General features: G+C 38.8%; 1 protein-coding gene across 4 annotated transcripts in view; it reads left to right on the top strand.

Annotated features, from left to right (window-relative positions):
* The window catches only part of CNOT1 (CCR4-NOT transcription complex, subunit 1), a 102,788-nt gene that overhangs the window by 77,804 nt on the left and 8,457 nt on the right, over positions 1–16,527 (top strand). For 2 of the 4 annotated variants that reach the window (XM_012647863.1, XM_012647864.1), the window contains exons 26-43: positions 234–350; positions 704–814; positions 1,144–1,221; positions 1,402–1,579; positions 2,465–2,595; positions 3,379–3,675; positions 4,663–4,803; positions 4,897–5,001; positions 5,631–5,750; positions 6,927–7,118; positions 8,016–8,158; positions 8,596–8,704; positions 8,800–8,969; positions 9,601–9,853; positions 12,102–12,350; positions 13,620–13,783; positions 13,977–14,094; positions 15,701–15,802. In XM_012647863.1, coding sequence (XP_012503317.1) covers positions 234–350; positions 704–814; positions 1,144–1,221; positions 1,402–1,579; positions 2,465–2,595; positions 3,379–3,675; positions 4,663–4,803; positions 4,897–5,001; positions 5,631–5,750; positions 6,927–7,118; positions 8,016–8,158; positions 8,596–8,704; positions 8,800–8,969; positions 9,601–9,853; positions 12,102–12,350; positions 13,620–13,783; positions 13,977–14,094; positions 15,701–15,802 — 2,778 coding nt within the window. The remainder of the gene's footprint in view (positions 1–233; positions 351–703; positions 815–1,143; positions 1,222–1,401; positions 1,580–2,464; positions 2,596–3,378; positions 3,676–4,662; positions 4,804–4,896; positions 5,002–5,630; positions 5,751–6,926; positions 7,119–8,015; positions 8,159–8,595; positions 8,705–8,799; positions 8,970–9,600; positions 9,854–12,101; positions 12,351–13,619; positions 13,784–13,976; positions 14,095–15,700; positions 15,803–16,527) is intronic. The other 2 variants (XM_012647865.1, XM_012647866.1) reach the window with 1 other exon arrangement.

Here is a 16,527-nt window from a genome sequence, read left to right as displayed (position 1 = left end):
TTAAAAATAGCACTGTTGGGTAATGAATACATCAAAATGATGTGACATATGGAGTTGATCTGCTTTGGGGCATGTTCTCAGAAATAGCTTTTTTTCAAGCTCATTCTTATTGGTATAAGAAAAAAAAATGATGGCTTACTTAAGGGTAGGATAATAGAATTCTGAAAGATTTAGTTGAGAATTTTTTTCCATAAGCTCATTCTCATATCTTTCTTAATCTTTTACTGTTTCAGGTCCTACTGACCTCTGATAAAGCTGCGGCCAATTTCTCAGATCGTTCTTTGCTTAAGAACTTGGGACATTGGTTAGGAATGATCACATTAGCTAAAAACAAACCCATCTTACACACTGTAAGTTTTAGCTAAGGATTTATGTAAAGTTTGGGAATGTTCATGCAGCATATTATGTCAAAATCTGGACTTTGGGACTATTTTAATGATTATTGGGTTTTTGTAAGATTTTGGCCTATGTTTTGAATTCCCCATTACACCCTTGTGGCCCTACATATTTTAGGATTTAAAAACAAAGCCTGCAAGCTGTGATTTTTCACACCTTCTTTTTGATAAGGCAAGAGGTGGATATTATATTGATTCCTGGATTCCTGTGTGGGGGATGAGCTTAGCGAAATACCTTTCTTTGAGTACTTTGTAAAGGCCTTTTGGAGTGTATTCCTAGCTTTTGAAAAATTTTTTTTTAATTCCAGGACTTGGATGTGAAATCTTTGCTGCTAGAGGCTTATGTTAAAGGACAACAAGAATTGCTCTATGTAGTGCCCTTTGTTGCCAAAGTCTTAGAGTCTAGCATTCGTAGTGTGGTGAGTAGATTTTAATAATTTTATCCATGGCTAATTTGTAAGAGTTGATTTGTTTCAGCACAGGGTCAAGAGATTATTTCCTTAGTTCATATGAACATAAAGCTGGTGAGGTCCGTTTCCCTCTGTGGAACTCATATTTCCAATTTGAGAAGCCAGGTGAAATTATAGGAAGGATTCTAATGAGTGGTTTTGGTGTTTTTCTGAAATATGATATAGGTGGGATGGCTGAGGGTTTTGTTTTGGTCACATTGGTATAAATGGTCAACTGTTTTAAATAATCCAAATTAAAGGACACTTTGGGTCAGTTTAACATACTAGCTTTTGTTTAGGTTTTTAGGCCACCAAACCCTTGGACAATGGCAATTATGAATGTATTAGCTGAGCTACATCAGGAACATGACTTAAAGGTAATTTGTTGCTTCTTTGTCTTTTGGAATGTTCTCTGCCTTCGCATTTAAAATTTATAGTAAAGGCAGGCAGAGTATTTTGCTGGAGGCACTATAACAACTGAGTTGAGAGTGGAGTATATTATGAATAAAACTAAATTTTCCTTTTTAAAATTCTTATCAAATACTGGAATTACGCAGTTAAACTTGAAGTTTGAGATTGAGGTCCTCTGCAAGAATCTTGCATTAGACATCAATGAACTAAAACCTGGAAACCTCCTAAAGGATAAAGATCGTCTAAAGAACTTAGATGAGCAACTCTCTGCTCCAAAGAAAGATGTCAAGCAGCCAGAAGAACTCCCTCCCATTACAACCACAAGTAAGTGTATTAATTATTCTAGCCATCTGTTAACCAGAATGTTCTCTTAAATGGTACATTTCCATGACTATAGGGAACTATGATTTTCCTACGTAACATATGTGGTGCTGGAAGTTTGTATACTTTTTTTTGCAAGCCTTCTTAATTATCAAGTACAGTTAGTAATGACTAGGCATTTTGTCACCTTATTAGATTCCACTCTAGCAGTTCATATGGCATTCTTAACGGAATATGATTTCATCATTTGTTCCTCATATCCCATATAGGCCAAGTCATGTCTTACATTGTTTGGAGTCTTAGAAATATTGCATGGCATGATGGCCTGTGTTATCTCTCAACCTTGGGGGTGGTCAGACCAGGTAGAATGGATTATTTTGTCTATAGCAAGAGGATTGGAGGGTGGGGGAGTGGGTGGTGGTGGTGGTGGTGGTGGTGGTGGTGGTGATGGTGATGATGATGATGGTATGTGTAGAGGTTTTGAATGATTGGGTGGTGTGGTTAGAATAAATCTGCTTTTCTTTGTCTCTCAGCCCCCAGCAGCCAAGAATCCCCAGGTGTAAACCAGGGAAAAGGCTAGGTTGAAAACAGACATCTGTCTTATAGTTCTAAGCCTATAAGACTTGGGTCTGCTAATGTGGCATAACCACTCCATTGATTTCTGTGCTTTGGGGGCACTGCCACTGACATAGTTTTAATGCTTTGTTTGCATCTCTGTTAAAATAACAGAATATCTCTTTTAGGGTGGGAAAGATATGACCTGTGACATCTCTTCCCCACTCCCCACTCCCAATCCAATTGGTTTAACTGGATAATGACCACTTACTATCCAGCTAATTTTGTAGTAAAGTCGACAAATGTGCTGTTTTTGTCTCTTACTGCTTTTAGCAACTTCTACCACACCAGCTACCAGCACTACCTGTACAGCCACAGTTCCACCACAGCCACAGTACAGCTACCACGACATCAACGTCTATTCCCTCGCAGGCCTGGCACCACACATTACTCTAAACCCAACAGTAAGTAAACACTGCTCCATTCCCGATTCCTAGCTTGTGACAAAGCGAACTGTTTGGTCACCTTCTCTTCCTCTTTCCCCTTCCCTCTGGATTCCTGGGTTGTAGACTTTCGTCAGAGAGAGTAGGGGTCTAGAACTGCTATGTAGTACAATGGCAACTTTTTTCTCTCTCTTAAAAATAGTCAAAGTGACTAGACGTCGGTTATATTGGTTCCTCATATCCAATAAGTTAAAAGGACCAAGGTAAGTATTGGGGCATAAATTATACCAAAGATACAAGATCAGAAACAGTCTTTCAGGTGAAGTGAAAGACTTCAGCGGGCAATGTAAAATGCTTGCTATTCTGAGGAATTTTTTGTAGCAATAATAGTTTTTGTAGGAAGCCTTTTCTCTGTAAACTTGATTCTTTTGGTGTTTTTATAGGCTAATAGAGGAGTTGATTTTTTAAGAGAGTACTTGAGCCATAAATTTTAATGAAGCAAGTAATGTGTTTTTAAGCTGCTAAGGCATCTTATAACAGTTTGCCTATTAAATTTAAAAAAATCATATATACCTGTTGTTATGTATCACAGGGTATTCTGAATAACTTCCCCTCTATTTAGCCCAGCTCCTGTTTCCTGAATTTTTCATTGGTTAATTTTAAGCAGAAATTGGTAGTTTTGCTTAACCTTGAAGTGATTTCCAAAATCATGAGTGTATGGGTGTGATTGTCAATAGGAATTGGGTTATATTATTTAAACAAGCTATCAAGCTATTGACTTATTTTACTTTTTCCCCTGCCTAGATTCCCTTGTTTCAGGCCCATCCACAGTTGAAGCAGTGTGTGCGTCAAGCAATTGAACGGGCTGTCCAAGAGCTAGTCCATCCTGTGGTGGATCGATCAATTAAGATTGCCATGACTACTTGTGAGCAAATAGTCAGGAAGGATTTTGCCCTGGATTCTGAGGAATCTCGAATGCGAATAGCAGCTCATCATATGATGCGTAACTTGACAGCTGGAATGGCTATGATTACTTGCAGGGAACCTTTGCTCATGAGCATATCTACCAACCTGAAAAACAGTTTTGCCTCAGCCCTCCGTGTAAGTTGCTTATTTCCTTAATGTGGTACAAAGCCCCATTCATTACTGAATGTCTGCCAGGATTTCCTCCCCCTTTGCCTGTGGCAGTGGGCATTACCACTTAATAATCACCATATTTGTTTGATGTTTTCCTTCTTTTTAAATTACAAGTTTTGTTGAGGCCAAGCATCATACCTGGTTTGTCACTACCCCTGCTCACTGTTGTATTCCCCAGCACAGTGTTTGGCAAATAGTATAGATACCCAAATATTTGTTAAAGAAATGAAAGATTGAGGGCTGGTTGTGGTGACTCACCTGTAATTCCACACTTTGGGAGGCTGAGATAGGAGGATTGCTTGAGGCCAGGAGTTTAAGACCAGCCTGGGCAACATAGCGAGACACTTATCTCCACAAAAAATTAAAAAATCAGCCAGCTGTGGTGGTATACACCTGTAGTCCTAGCCACTTGGGAGGCTAATTAGCAGAATTGCCTGAGCCCAGGAATTCGAGGTTGCAATGGGCTATGATGGCCCACTGCACTCCAGCCTGGGTGACAAACCAGGACCCTGTCTAAAGGAAAGAAGTGAAAGATTTAAAAAGCACATACAGTAAGCTAACAATCTTATTTCTATTATCCATGATAATTTAGATTAAAGCAGTTTGAGCAGGGTACTACAAAATAATTGAAAGTGATAATGTATGTATACACAAGCACATATTCTCTCTTAAAATAATGCAGTTACTAGTTTTGAATCTCAGATGTCATCGTTTATGATTCCTTTGTTTACTGCTTTCATATTGCTCATCATGTTCATAACAAACTGATAGGTGTTTAGGGCATTTTCATGTTATAAATGAGGAAGTTGATTGTTAAGACTATTTCAAGGTCACAGCAGATTGATAAGTAGAGCCAGACTTATATACCTTTCAGATGCACTGCATTTCCTACTATCTTATCTGTCTATCTACATCAGCTTTTACTCCTTTTCCTCCCCATCCCCTCCATAGACTGCTTCTCCGCAACAAAGGGAAATGATGGATCAGGCAGCAGCTCAGTTAGCTCAGGACAATTGTGAATTGGCTTGCTGTTTTATTCAGAAGACTGCAGTAGAAAAAGCAGGCCCTGAGATGGACAAGAGATTAGCAACTGTAAGTGTTTAGCATTTGCCTTTTAAATTTTTGTTTTTTAAATTTAAGAAAGTGCCTTATAACAAGAACCTCAGTGACTTTTTTTGTTTGCAGGAATTTGAGCTGAGAAAACATGCCAGGCAAGAAGGGCGCAGATACTGTGATCCTGTTGTATTAACATATCAAGCTGAGAGGATGCCAGAGCAAATCAGGCTGAAAGTGAGAATCAGCGCTCTGTCTCTCCCTGCCCTACCTTGCGTTTTATGTTCTTGTTGCTGAACTTTTTTATCAGGACTTGGAAAGCAGGGTTAAATGTGGTTTCTGAGAAAGCAGCTTACCTTAATAGCACTTCACTTAAACACTGCCTGTTGAGCACGTATGGAAATTGCGTAGATTCCTTCACCCCTCCAGGTTGTCGAAGTGGTACTATAAAGCGTTTATGTGCCTGTTAGTATTTATGTTTCCCAACTTGGGCTTCTCTAGTTGCATTTTTTGGTGTTTGTGTTTTTATTGATGGTTACTTATTGTTCCCAACAAGGTGTTGAGAAATCTGATAATATTTACCAGCTCTAAGGGAGACTTGAGCTGGAACAGTCCCATTTGAGGCATTTTCCAATGCAAATGAATTTATACGTCCTTTATGGGATTCAAGGGAATGGGAAACCCTCTTCTGAGTTATATTTATGTGCACATGTATATTCAATCATGCTGTTATATGTTGTAATGACTCTTATGTCATTATATTCTCAGAACCTTTGTGCTTAACCTGCATGTAAACTTTGCACTTACAAAAAAGTTTCTATTGACTGTGGAATGAATCCTGTCAAAATAGGTTTTCTTCTTCCAAGGTTGGTGGTGTGGACCCAAAGCAGCTGGCTGTTTATGAAGAGTTTGCACGTAATGTGCCTGGCTTTTTGCCTACAAATGACTTAAGTCAGCCTACAGGATTTTTAGCTCAGCCCATGAAGGTAAGTACTTGTTTTGGTTTTAATAGTGTGTTTAAAGTTTAATTTAAATGTTGTTGACATTTAATATATCACTTGCTTCCTGGGAGCTTAAGTTACAGGGAGAAAAAAATAGCCACAATTTTTGAGTTATAGGTACAGACCAGCATGGCATATAGGGGATTTTTTTTTTTTTTTAAATCCATGAGGTTGATCTAACTGTAATGTTTGGCCTAATTAGAAAGATTTGTATGGTAACATCATAAAATCCCTTTTTAAAATAATAGAATTTGCTGAAATTTTGAAAGTTACTTACAGAAACGTTGGAAATAAAAGGAAAAACATTTTTCCCCTGAACGATTTGAAAGTAAGCTGCTGACCTGATGTCCCCATCACTCCTGAATCCTTTGGTTTGTACTTTTTACAAAATCATTTTTCTGTGTGACCACAGTACAGCCATTAAAATCAGAAATTAACACTAATATCTTATTATCATCTAATTCTTAGACCTCATTCAGGTTTCACCAACTGTCCCAATAATGCATAGCAAAAGACCTATTTTAGAATCACACATTTCGCTTAGTTGTCATATATATAAAATCTCCCTTATTTCATCCTGGTGTAGATCTTTGGTTTTTCCTCTCTTTCATGACCATGATACTTTTGAAAATTACAGGCTAGCTGTTTTCTAGAATGTCCTGATTTGGGTTTTTGACCAGTGTATTTTCATGACTAGATTGAGATAATGCATTTCGATAGGAATAGCACAGAAGTGATGCTGTGTTCCTGTTCTACCCTGTCAGGCTTTATCGACTGAGCACTGTGTTTTCATGATTTGGAACACTTACTTACTTACGCTGTAGAAGGCTTACTAGATGCCACAAGTTGTGGCTGCCCTCAGTCAGTCTGTCTCATTTTTAATGGTATTCTCTTCAATCACTTGATTATGGTAGTATCTGCCAGGTTGTCCACTCTGAAGTGAAGCACCCCTTCCCCTGTGTCTGCCTTGCACAGCCCCACCTAATACCATTAAGACCAAATAGCTCAGGAAGGGGAAATGGAAGTAGCTCTTCATGTTTTGATGAAAAAAGAAGAAAAATAAAGGGAGTAAACATACCCACTGACTTTGGTACATGTGCCAATGAAAAACCTTAAAAAATTTTGTTTATTTCTTTTTGGTTGTTTCCTTCTCCAAAACAGCAAGCTTGGGCAACAGATGATGTAGCACAGATTTATGATAAGTGCATTACAGAACTGGAGCAGCACCTACATGCCATCCCACCAACTTTAGCCATGAACCCTCAAGCTCAGGCTCTTCGAAGTCTTTTGGAGGTTGTAGTATTATCTCGAAACTCTCGGGATGCCATAGCTGCTCTTGGATTGCTCCAGAAGGTTGGTTCTTAAGCTATTATTTTTAGAAGAAGCTAGGTTTATAAACAGCTAGTGACCTGTGTCATATTCACATACCTAAAAGCAGTATGCCTAAGATTTAAAAAACTAATATAAATCAAGTTCTGTAAGTAGGTGATTTTTTTCCCCCCAGAGTAGAATGTAGTCATGGTAGTTTCAAATGGTAAAGTGGGAAATCTTTATTTTTCCTTAAGATTGTCTGGAAATGGGATTATTGAAGAAACTTTAAAAGATAGCCCTCTAGATTTTGAGGACAAGTTGATCCAAGAAGTTGGCTAATAGTGCAGGGTAAGTGGGGAGCCCTGCATTTTGACTGTAGGGGCAGCAGAACCTTTTATGACAGTGAAGAACACAGAATGAGCTTAAACTAAATAGAACTTAGAGAGAGTGTGTTAGGTGACCGAAAAGGATATTTGGAGAGTGGAGAAAACAATCTTGAGGCTTTAGAAGGTTTGTTGTAGTTTTTTTTTTTTAAAAGACAGAGTCTCACTCTGTTGCCTGGGTTAGAGTGCTGTGGCGTCAGCCTAGCTCACAGCAACCTCAAACTCCTATGCTCAAGCGATCTTCCTGCCTCAGCCTCCTAAGTAGCTAGGACTACAGGCGTGTGTCACCACACCCAGCTAATTTTTTCTATTTTTAATTGTCTGGTTAATTTCTTTCTATTTTTAGTAGAGACAGGGTCGCCCTTGCTGAGGCTGGTCTGGAACTCCTGACTTCAAGCGATCCTCCCACATTGGCCTCCCAGAGTGCTAGGATTACAGGCATGAGCTACCATGCCTGGCCCTTGTTGTAGTTTTCACTGAGGTTTGGTTTTTGGCTCTGATAGTTGGGCTGAGTACTGTATATTCTATGGTTTTAAACACTTTCTTTCTCCCATAGGCTGTAGAGGGCTTGCTAGATGCCACAAGTGGTGCTGATGCTGACCTGCTGCTGCGCTACAGGGAATGCCACCTCTTGGTCCTAAAAGCTCTGCAGGATGGCCGAGCATATGGGTCCCCATGGTGCAACAAACAGATCACAAGGTTTGTAGCCATCTTAGAAGAGTAGTAATTATTGAGCTTCCCTTTGGCATATGTGGCCCTGTTTATGTCCAGCGGTTTCCCTTTTTCTGTCTGGTCTCTAACTTTTCCTCATGATTGATAAAGTACAGTAGTACCTTGTTTTGGGGAATAAATTGTAGGGCACTGTTTTAAAAGGTTTCAGTGATTTCATAGCAGTGGTGTTCATATAGCTATATTTTAATGTCTTAAATGGAATCTTGTTTTCTAGAATTTCAAAGCAAAGCCTGGGTTATCTATTCTACTTCATTACTCGCTGTTTTGAAACTTAGACACTAATTTGCAGTTGACTTAATTTCCTTAATTTGGAACAAATTTCTATTGAATAAAATGGGCTCTTTATTTTATCTGATACAGTATGGTTAAGTCTGTATGAATAAAGAAGTACTGAATTTTCCTAGGTGCCTAATTGAATGTCGAGATGAATATAAATATAACGTGGAGGCTGTGGAGTTGCTAATTCGCAATCATTTGGTTAATATGCAGCAGTATGATCTTCACCTAGCTCAGGTATGAAAGGAATTTACTTAAATGGACAAAAGAACTTAGGAAGTATGTTTGCTCTAAGTGGATTCTCTCTTACATTATGTTTTCTGTGTTGCCAGTCGATGGAGAATGGTTTAAACTACATGGCTGTGGCATTTGCTATGCAATTGGTAAAAATCCTGCTGGTGGATGAAAGGAGTGTTGCCCATGTTACTGAGGCAGATCTCTTCCACACCATTGAAACCCTTATGAGGATTAATGCTCATTCCAGAGGCAATGCTCCAGAAGGGTGAGGATGAAATGCTTTGGGACCCCTGTGCATTTAGCAGTTGCCTAAGAGCTTTAGAAAGGAATGTGCAGACTTACTACTAACAATATTTGTTGTAACTGCTTTACCTACAACATATGGGACGCTTTGGTGAGGCCTAATATTGTCCCTTGAAGTGTGAAAGCTTAACTAACTGCCAAGCCTTCGTGGTATAGAGCAGTACATGCAATATTAGGCTTGATATCAGAGTCCTGAGTTTAAGCCCTGGTTATGCTACTTAAACGCTTTCTGATTTCCGGGAAGTTATCCTCCCTAAGTCAGTTTCTTAATACAAAACAGAAATTTCTAAAAGGACTATTGAAAACCAAGAGAAGTAACATAAAGCGTGGCCCATAGCAGGCAAGCAGTGAATATTTGTTGACTCTGAACATAGCTACATTTCAATGGACACATTTTTGGGGGTCAGAAGTAGTTTAATTGAGGTCATTTGCATATTATGCCCTCATGAGCAAACAGATATGAAAAGACCAAGGATAGTTTTGTTTTAAATATGGAAATGGTAAAGTGAAGTGATCATCACTCTTGTGAACTGTATGTCTGTGAAATCACAACCATGAGTAGACTGATTTTCACTCTGGATTTATTGTACTAGATTGCCCCAGCTGATGGAAGTAGTGCGATCCAACTATGAAGCAATGATTGATCGTGCTCATGGAGGCCCTAACTTTATGATGCATTCTGGGATCTCTCAAGCCTCAGAGTATGATGACCCTCCAGGCCTGAGGGAGAAGGCAGAGTATCTTCTGAGGGAATGGGTGAATCTCTACCATTCAGCAGCAGCTGGCCGTGACAGCACTAAAGCTTTCTCTGCATTTGTTGGACAGGTAGAGCTTTTGGAAAGAAAGGTGCTTTTTATTCAACATAAGTAGTAGGGTGTGATGCCTCCAATATTAAAGTTCAGTATTATGTATCTGTGGCCAGTTACCTCCATACTCATGCAGACCAAAAATATTGCCATCATGCTGTTAAATTGTTACAGCCTGTTTACTCCTCGTTGATCACTGAGCAGTGAAGTCAACATTCTCTGCCTCCATTTAGTTCTGTTTATCCCATTTCACTTGTCACAGATACAAAGTACAAAGGTCAGATAATGAATAATGAAACTGCCAAATGTAATTTTACTAGCTTGATAATCAGCAATGATGGGATTGCCAGCTAGTAAATATGTAAAATTCTTGTAATAGCCCATGTTTTTTTTTTAAAAATAAGATATGACAAAACAAAAAACTTAGATATTTAAATGGCAGAGTATTTTATTGTATTTTCTAATTTAAGATGCTTATCTACTTAAGTGTAGTAGCGTATTTCTTTGAAAGTAGTTTCTAGAATTTCTAGATTTTCTAAATTTGTTGCAAACAGACTTTGAGTTAAAGTGTTAGGAACCAAGCCCCCAGCTAAAAATTGGGTTTGACAGGAATATTTGTTAATAGCATGAACAGGAAAAAATTGTTGGAAGAGAGCCATAGGACCATTTAGCAATCTGTTTTTGATTGCCACTGGCTGCTTTCAGCCCCTGAGGGAATAAGACATAGTGAGTCAATGTTTCCTAATTGTAGTATAACTTGGCAAGAGTGGTACTTTTCCAGAACTGGCCTTAAAATTTCTTTTAGTGGAACTATTGTAATATTTGTTCAGGGTGAGTTGTCTGCTTACTCCTGCAGATTGACTATTAGATGTATTCAAACTGAAACTAAAACTTAAGTATGTTGCCAAAGAAAGATTATAAATTTGATCTGTTTTCAAATAAGTGACAGCTGAATATGGAAGAGCTGATTTGAATTCTAGAAGTTGTTAGAAATTGGATTTATTTTTCAAGATGAATGTTACTCAGTAAATCATACTGAATACATTGCTCCCCTAAAAGAATCCAGGGAATTATAAAACATACCCTGTTAAAAAGCTTCTACTGCATGTTTATAGTTTGATTCCTGATTTGGAAGAAATTGTTCTTTGTGATCATTGCTATTTCATGGGTATGGATGTGGCACCTGTCTCAGTTCTTCTTGCTGGCTTATTTGCTTTCATTCCTCTTCTCCATTTCTCTTGAAAAAGATAGTGCATTGCATTTTTCTGTTCCATTTTGCATCCTTTTGAAAATTCTTTCCTTCTGGATTGTAGCATACCGTCCTCATTCCTCCCCCTGTTTTTCAGACTCTATGTAGGCACAAGTCCCTTTGCTGTGCAGGGACACATTATTATCATAGCCCTGCCAGTTCAGCTGCTTTATTGCTTATTAGGGACAGTTAAATTGTTTTTAAAATTTTCAAGATAACCTTCAAGTTTTCTTTCTGGGCCTGGTTTCTTTGTTTAGTAAGTACTGACCTCCTCCTTCCTCTGCCACCTTAATGCTTATTTCACTGTTGCTGTCACTGTCATCTTTTGGGATGTGGGAGTGTACTAGCCAAATAACTTTTCTGCTATGTTTCACTTCTAGTCCATGTCATACAATTGTGATTTTTCCTTTCTGTAAAATAAACTTGCCTTTTCCACTTTATTTTAGCTTAATATAATAGTTTATTATATTAAAATAGCTAGACATGATCTGCAGGTATTTTCATTTAGTACCTACTTACTGTACAAATTATTGACTTTTTTCTGGGGGTAAGCTAGTTGGAATTTCAAAAGCTTTGTAAATATTGGTTAAGTCAGTTGGTGGAAATTATCTTCAATTCTTTGAGAAGCAAATTATCTTACATGTGGTAAGAAAGTGAAAGTTACATAATTTACCCCTTGGGGGAAAGATGCATTGTCTATAATGTCTTAATATGACCTAGATAGTTCCTAAAAGTAGGTTTCATTTGCATAGTTAATTTTCCAAATTATTTGGCAGTGGCCTACTGTTCAAAATCGCCTTATTATCTCTCTGTCAATTTCCAACTTCACTGGTTCTCCATTAAACTTAGAACTGGAGAAATTCTGTCATGGTTCCTTAATCGGAAAATAATTCTTCTAATGACATTTTATACGATGTAAGAAATAGAAATGTGACAATAGGAACAAATGAGGGAATATTAAGTGTGAAAATTAAAGGTGTATGAAGTTCATTTGTGTGTATTATCTAATTCTGTCTTTATTTTTTTGTTCCCATGGTAGATGCACCAGCAAGGAATACTGAAGACCGATGATCTCATAACAAGGTTCTTTCGTCTGTGTACTGAAATGTGTGTTGAAATCAGTTACCGTGCTCAGGCTGAGCAGCAGCACAATCCTGCTGCTAATCCCACCATGATCCGAGCCAAGTGCTATCATAACCTGGATGCCTTTGTTCGACTCATTGCACTGCTAGTGAAACACTCAGGGGAGGCCACCAACACTGTCACAAAGATTAATCTGCTGAACAAGGTCTGAAATCCTTTCTTGCTACACTTTAAGTCTCCATCAGTGGTTCTCAACATTATTAGGCCCAGCCCTTACCCAAAATATGTTCTGTCTTAAAGGATCATAATGTATTTTTCAGTATGTTAATGGTCAGTGGTTGGTAATGACTAAAATAGAAGATATTTAGGTAGTATGAGATTTGCCCCTACACAGAATCACTGTGAATGGGTGGCTAGAAATGTCCATTGCTGGCCAGGTGTGTGGGAGGCTAAGGCGGGAGGATTGCTTGAGCTCAGGAGTTCGAGACCAGCCTGTGCAAGAGCGAGACCCCGTCTTTACTAAAACTAGAAAAATTAGCTGGGCATTGTGGCATGTACCTGTAGTCCCAGCTACTTGGGAGGCTGAGGCAAGAGTATCACTTGAGCCCAGAAGTTTGAGGTCGCAGTGAGCTACAATGATACCACTGCAGTCTAGCCAGGGTGACAGAGACAGGCTCTGTCTCAAAAAAGAAAAAGAAGAAAGAAATGTTCACTGCTTAATAATTTAATATAATAGCTAATTATATTAAAGTAGCTAGACATCTGTGGGCATTTTCATTTCGTGCCTACTTATTGTGCAAATTACTGATTTTTCTGGGGGTAGCTAGTTGGAGTTTCAAAAGCGTTGTTAATGGTTAAGTCAGTTAGAGGAAATTATCTTCAGTTGTATGGTAACAGACTTTGATTTACACAGGGGAGTTCCTAGGAATTTGGATATTAAAATGGTGCAAAAATATGTGGGAAAATGGACTTAGATTCTGGATTTGGGAAATTACAAGTGGGTTCTTCGTGTCCCTCACTGTGCAGTAGGCAGATTAGGTGGAGTGCACAACAGTCCTTCAGGAGACATCTCTGCTTGTGTAACAGCTTCCCTGGCCCCCACCTACTAAATGCCAAGTGTAAACCATTTGCCAGCTATCAACTTCAGACCAGAAGAATTAGATTGTTAGATTGTGTTAACATGGTAAAATACGAGGGACCATGCTGATTTCCATTGCTTTAGAAAAACCACTGGACATTTATGGAGAAAATACATATAGACGTGGTCTAAGGATGATAAAATCAAAGAAAACACATAAACCAGTGTAGGCCAAATCCAGCCAATCGTATGACGCTTTCAGGCCAGAATATAATTTTGTATTCAAATGGTATACATCCTCTAATGTGGGGCTAAAAATGCCAGGTTAAAAAAAACATGACTTGTAAGTGAATTATCTGTATGATTTGCAAGCTCTAATCTGTGTGTTCTGTATAGGTCCTTGGAATAGTAGTGGGAGTTCTCCTGCAAGATCATGATGTTCGGCAAAGTGAATTTCAGCAGCTTCCCTACCATCGAATTTTTATCATGCTGCTCTTGGAACTGAATGCACCCGAACATGTGTTGGAAACCATTAATTTCCAGACACTTACAGCTTTCTGGTGAGTATTGTGTTTGATACAGATTTCCTGTTTAGGACTGCTGGTTTAGTGTAGTAAAATTTTAGGAGTAGAACTGTTGTGCATTTTGAGGCATGTTGATTTGTAAGACAACTTGCATGTTGCCTATACTCACATGTTCACTATATTTAAGTTAGAGTATGCTTCTGACTCTGACTAAGGTTTTTCTTTTCAGCAATACATTCCACATCTTGAGGCCTACCAAAGCTCCTGGTTTTGTATATGCCTGGCTGGAACTGATCTCCCATCGGATATTTATTGCAAGAATGCTGGCACATACGCCACAGCAGAAGGTGTGGCTGCAGTTTATCTCCTACAGATGAAGACAATAACTATGTGGGGCTTATTAGCACTGCCTATAGATTTTTATTAGTCATTTAGTATTAATTGTACTTCTTCCAACCTTAGTTGGGAATTCTTATATTTAGTGTTGACTCAAGTCATGGAGAGAAGTTTAACTAAATACTTCACTCCCTTTTAGACAGAGGGAGTCATTAGCATGTTGCTTCTCCAACTCTATTGTGGGCCACCTGTGTTAGTCTCTCAAGGTTTTTTGTTTGTTTTTTTATAAATGCTTTGCTTTTTTATTCATAGGAATGATTTGTTTTCTATACTAGTCAAAGTTTTGTGGGTTTTTTGTTTTTAAAGTTGAAATCCTCAGGTGCTATCTTAGATACTTGAATAAATCTGTAATGGGGCTCGGGAGCTTGCTAGTTTTACACATTCTCACTCTAAATGCTAAAAGCCTCACGCTAAGGTTGAGGACCACTAGGATACTTTATTTTGAAGGATTATGATCAAGTTCTGTTAAAGAGTTCTTAGTCTAATTGGGAATACTGTACAGTTAACGTGAGAAGTTTTTCTCCCATCTTGCAATTAAATGGCAAATAAGTACTGCAGAGAGTTTGGCCCTTCAAATTAGAAGAAATGTGACTACTGTGGCTGGAGCGAACTTGGCAAAAAATAAGGTGACATAACCGTTAAATGAAGTTGGTTTTGTTTGGTGGATAAAGGCATTCCAGGAAGAAGGAACACAACATATTGAATAAAATTATGTAAGAGTGAATTGAACATAATTGGTATAGTTGAGGGACACTGAGCAGGCCAACTTTGGCTAAAAATAGAGGATTCATGTTGTAAACATGACGAAGTTATTTGGCAGGAGTTGGAATTGGGAAAAGAAATGGTTGAGACCCAGTACTTAATTACAAAGAAGTAAGAAAACAGACTTCTAGTTGTCAGTGTCTCAGCTGGCTGAGTGTTTTGTGTTCTATCTGAAATTTCTTCAGGGTTTTCTCCTCTCCCCTTTTTGATTTGCTATAGGCACAAGGACCAATATGTACTGAAATCTCAGGAGCCAGTTTGATTCAAATATTTCCTACTGTCTCCGTAATTACTTAGTTCTTTTTTACGCCAATCAGTTTTTTTCTTTTTTTGAGACAGAGTCTTGCTCTGTTGCCTGGGCTAGAGTGCCGTGGCGTCAGCCTAGCTCACAGCAACCTCAAACTCCTAGGCTCAAGCGGTCGTACTGCCTCAGCCTCCCGAGTAGCTGGGACTACAGGCATGTGCCACCATGCCCGGCTAATTTTTCTATATATTTTTAGTTGTCCAGCTAATTTCCTTCTATTTTTAGTGGAGACGGGATCTCACTCTTGCTCAGGCTGGTCTTGAACTCCTGACCTTGAGTGATCCTCCCACCTTGGCCTCCCAGAGTGCTAGGATTACAGGCGTGAGCCACCGCACCTGGCCCCAATCAGTAGATAGTAGAAGTACTTACGTTTGTATTCTCCACTTATATTAGTATGGAAAAGGTAGCCACAGTGTAATTGCCTGGGCAACTCTTGGTGGTAGAACAAAAACTGAGTGTAATTATGACTCGTGTATATCTCTTTCTTTTAGGGATGGCCTATGTATGCACAGCTACTGATTGATTTATTCAAGTATTTAGCGCCTTTCCTTAGAAATGTGGAACTCACCAAACCTATGCAAATCCTCTACAAGGTACTTAATTTATAAATTAATTTCCAGAACTAAAAAGAAAATAAAAACACTTTTAGCTAGGCATATCAAGTCTTTTTTAAAAAAACTAAGCCTTTAAAGTATGAGTACATTCACTAAAGTACAAAAACGAAACACACTTGCATGACTAGGACCTAGATCATAGGGTGTGTTGTGTGTACGTTCAACTTTAATGAATACTCCAGTTTTACTGTTTGTACCAGTTTACACTTTTTAGCAGCAGGTCAGAGTCGCTGTTTTTCCCACATCCTTGCCCTACCTGGTATTGTCTTTTCGTTTTGGCAGTTGTGTAGTAGGATTTTGTTGTGTACTTAATGTACATTTCCTTGATGACTTCTTTTATGTTGGGGTGGGGAGGGAGGCACAGTGGGTGGAGATAGTCTCTCTTTATTGCCTGGGCTAGAGTGCAGTGTGTCATCATAGCTCACTGCAGCCTCAAACTCCTGGGCTTAAGTGATCCTCCTGCCTCAGCCTCCTGAGTAGCTGGGACTACAGACATGCACTGCCATGCTCAGCTAATTTTTCTATTTTTTGTGGAGACAGGATCTTGCTCTTGGTCAGGCTGGTCTCAAACACCTGACCTGAGCCTGGCTCATTTCCTTGATGACTTCTTAATGACGTTTTCATGTGTAGATCAGCTGTTTGGATAGCTCCCATTTGTGATACTCCTCTTCCATTCTTTTGCTCATATTTCTGTTGGATTGTTG

The sequence above is a fragment of the Propithecus coquereli genome, unplaced genomic scaffold (assembly GCF_000956105.1).
Source record: "Propithecus coquereli isolate 6110/MARCELLA unplaced genomic scaffold, Pcoq_1.0 Scaffold272, whole genome shotgun sequence".
Lineage (NCBI taxonomy): Eukaryota > Metazoa > Chordata > Mammalia > Primates > Indriidae > Propithecus > Propithecus coquereli.
Note: the sequence above shows the minus strand (reverse complement) of the source record. Positions and strands in the feature narration are given on the sequence as shown.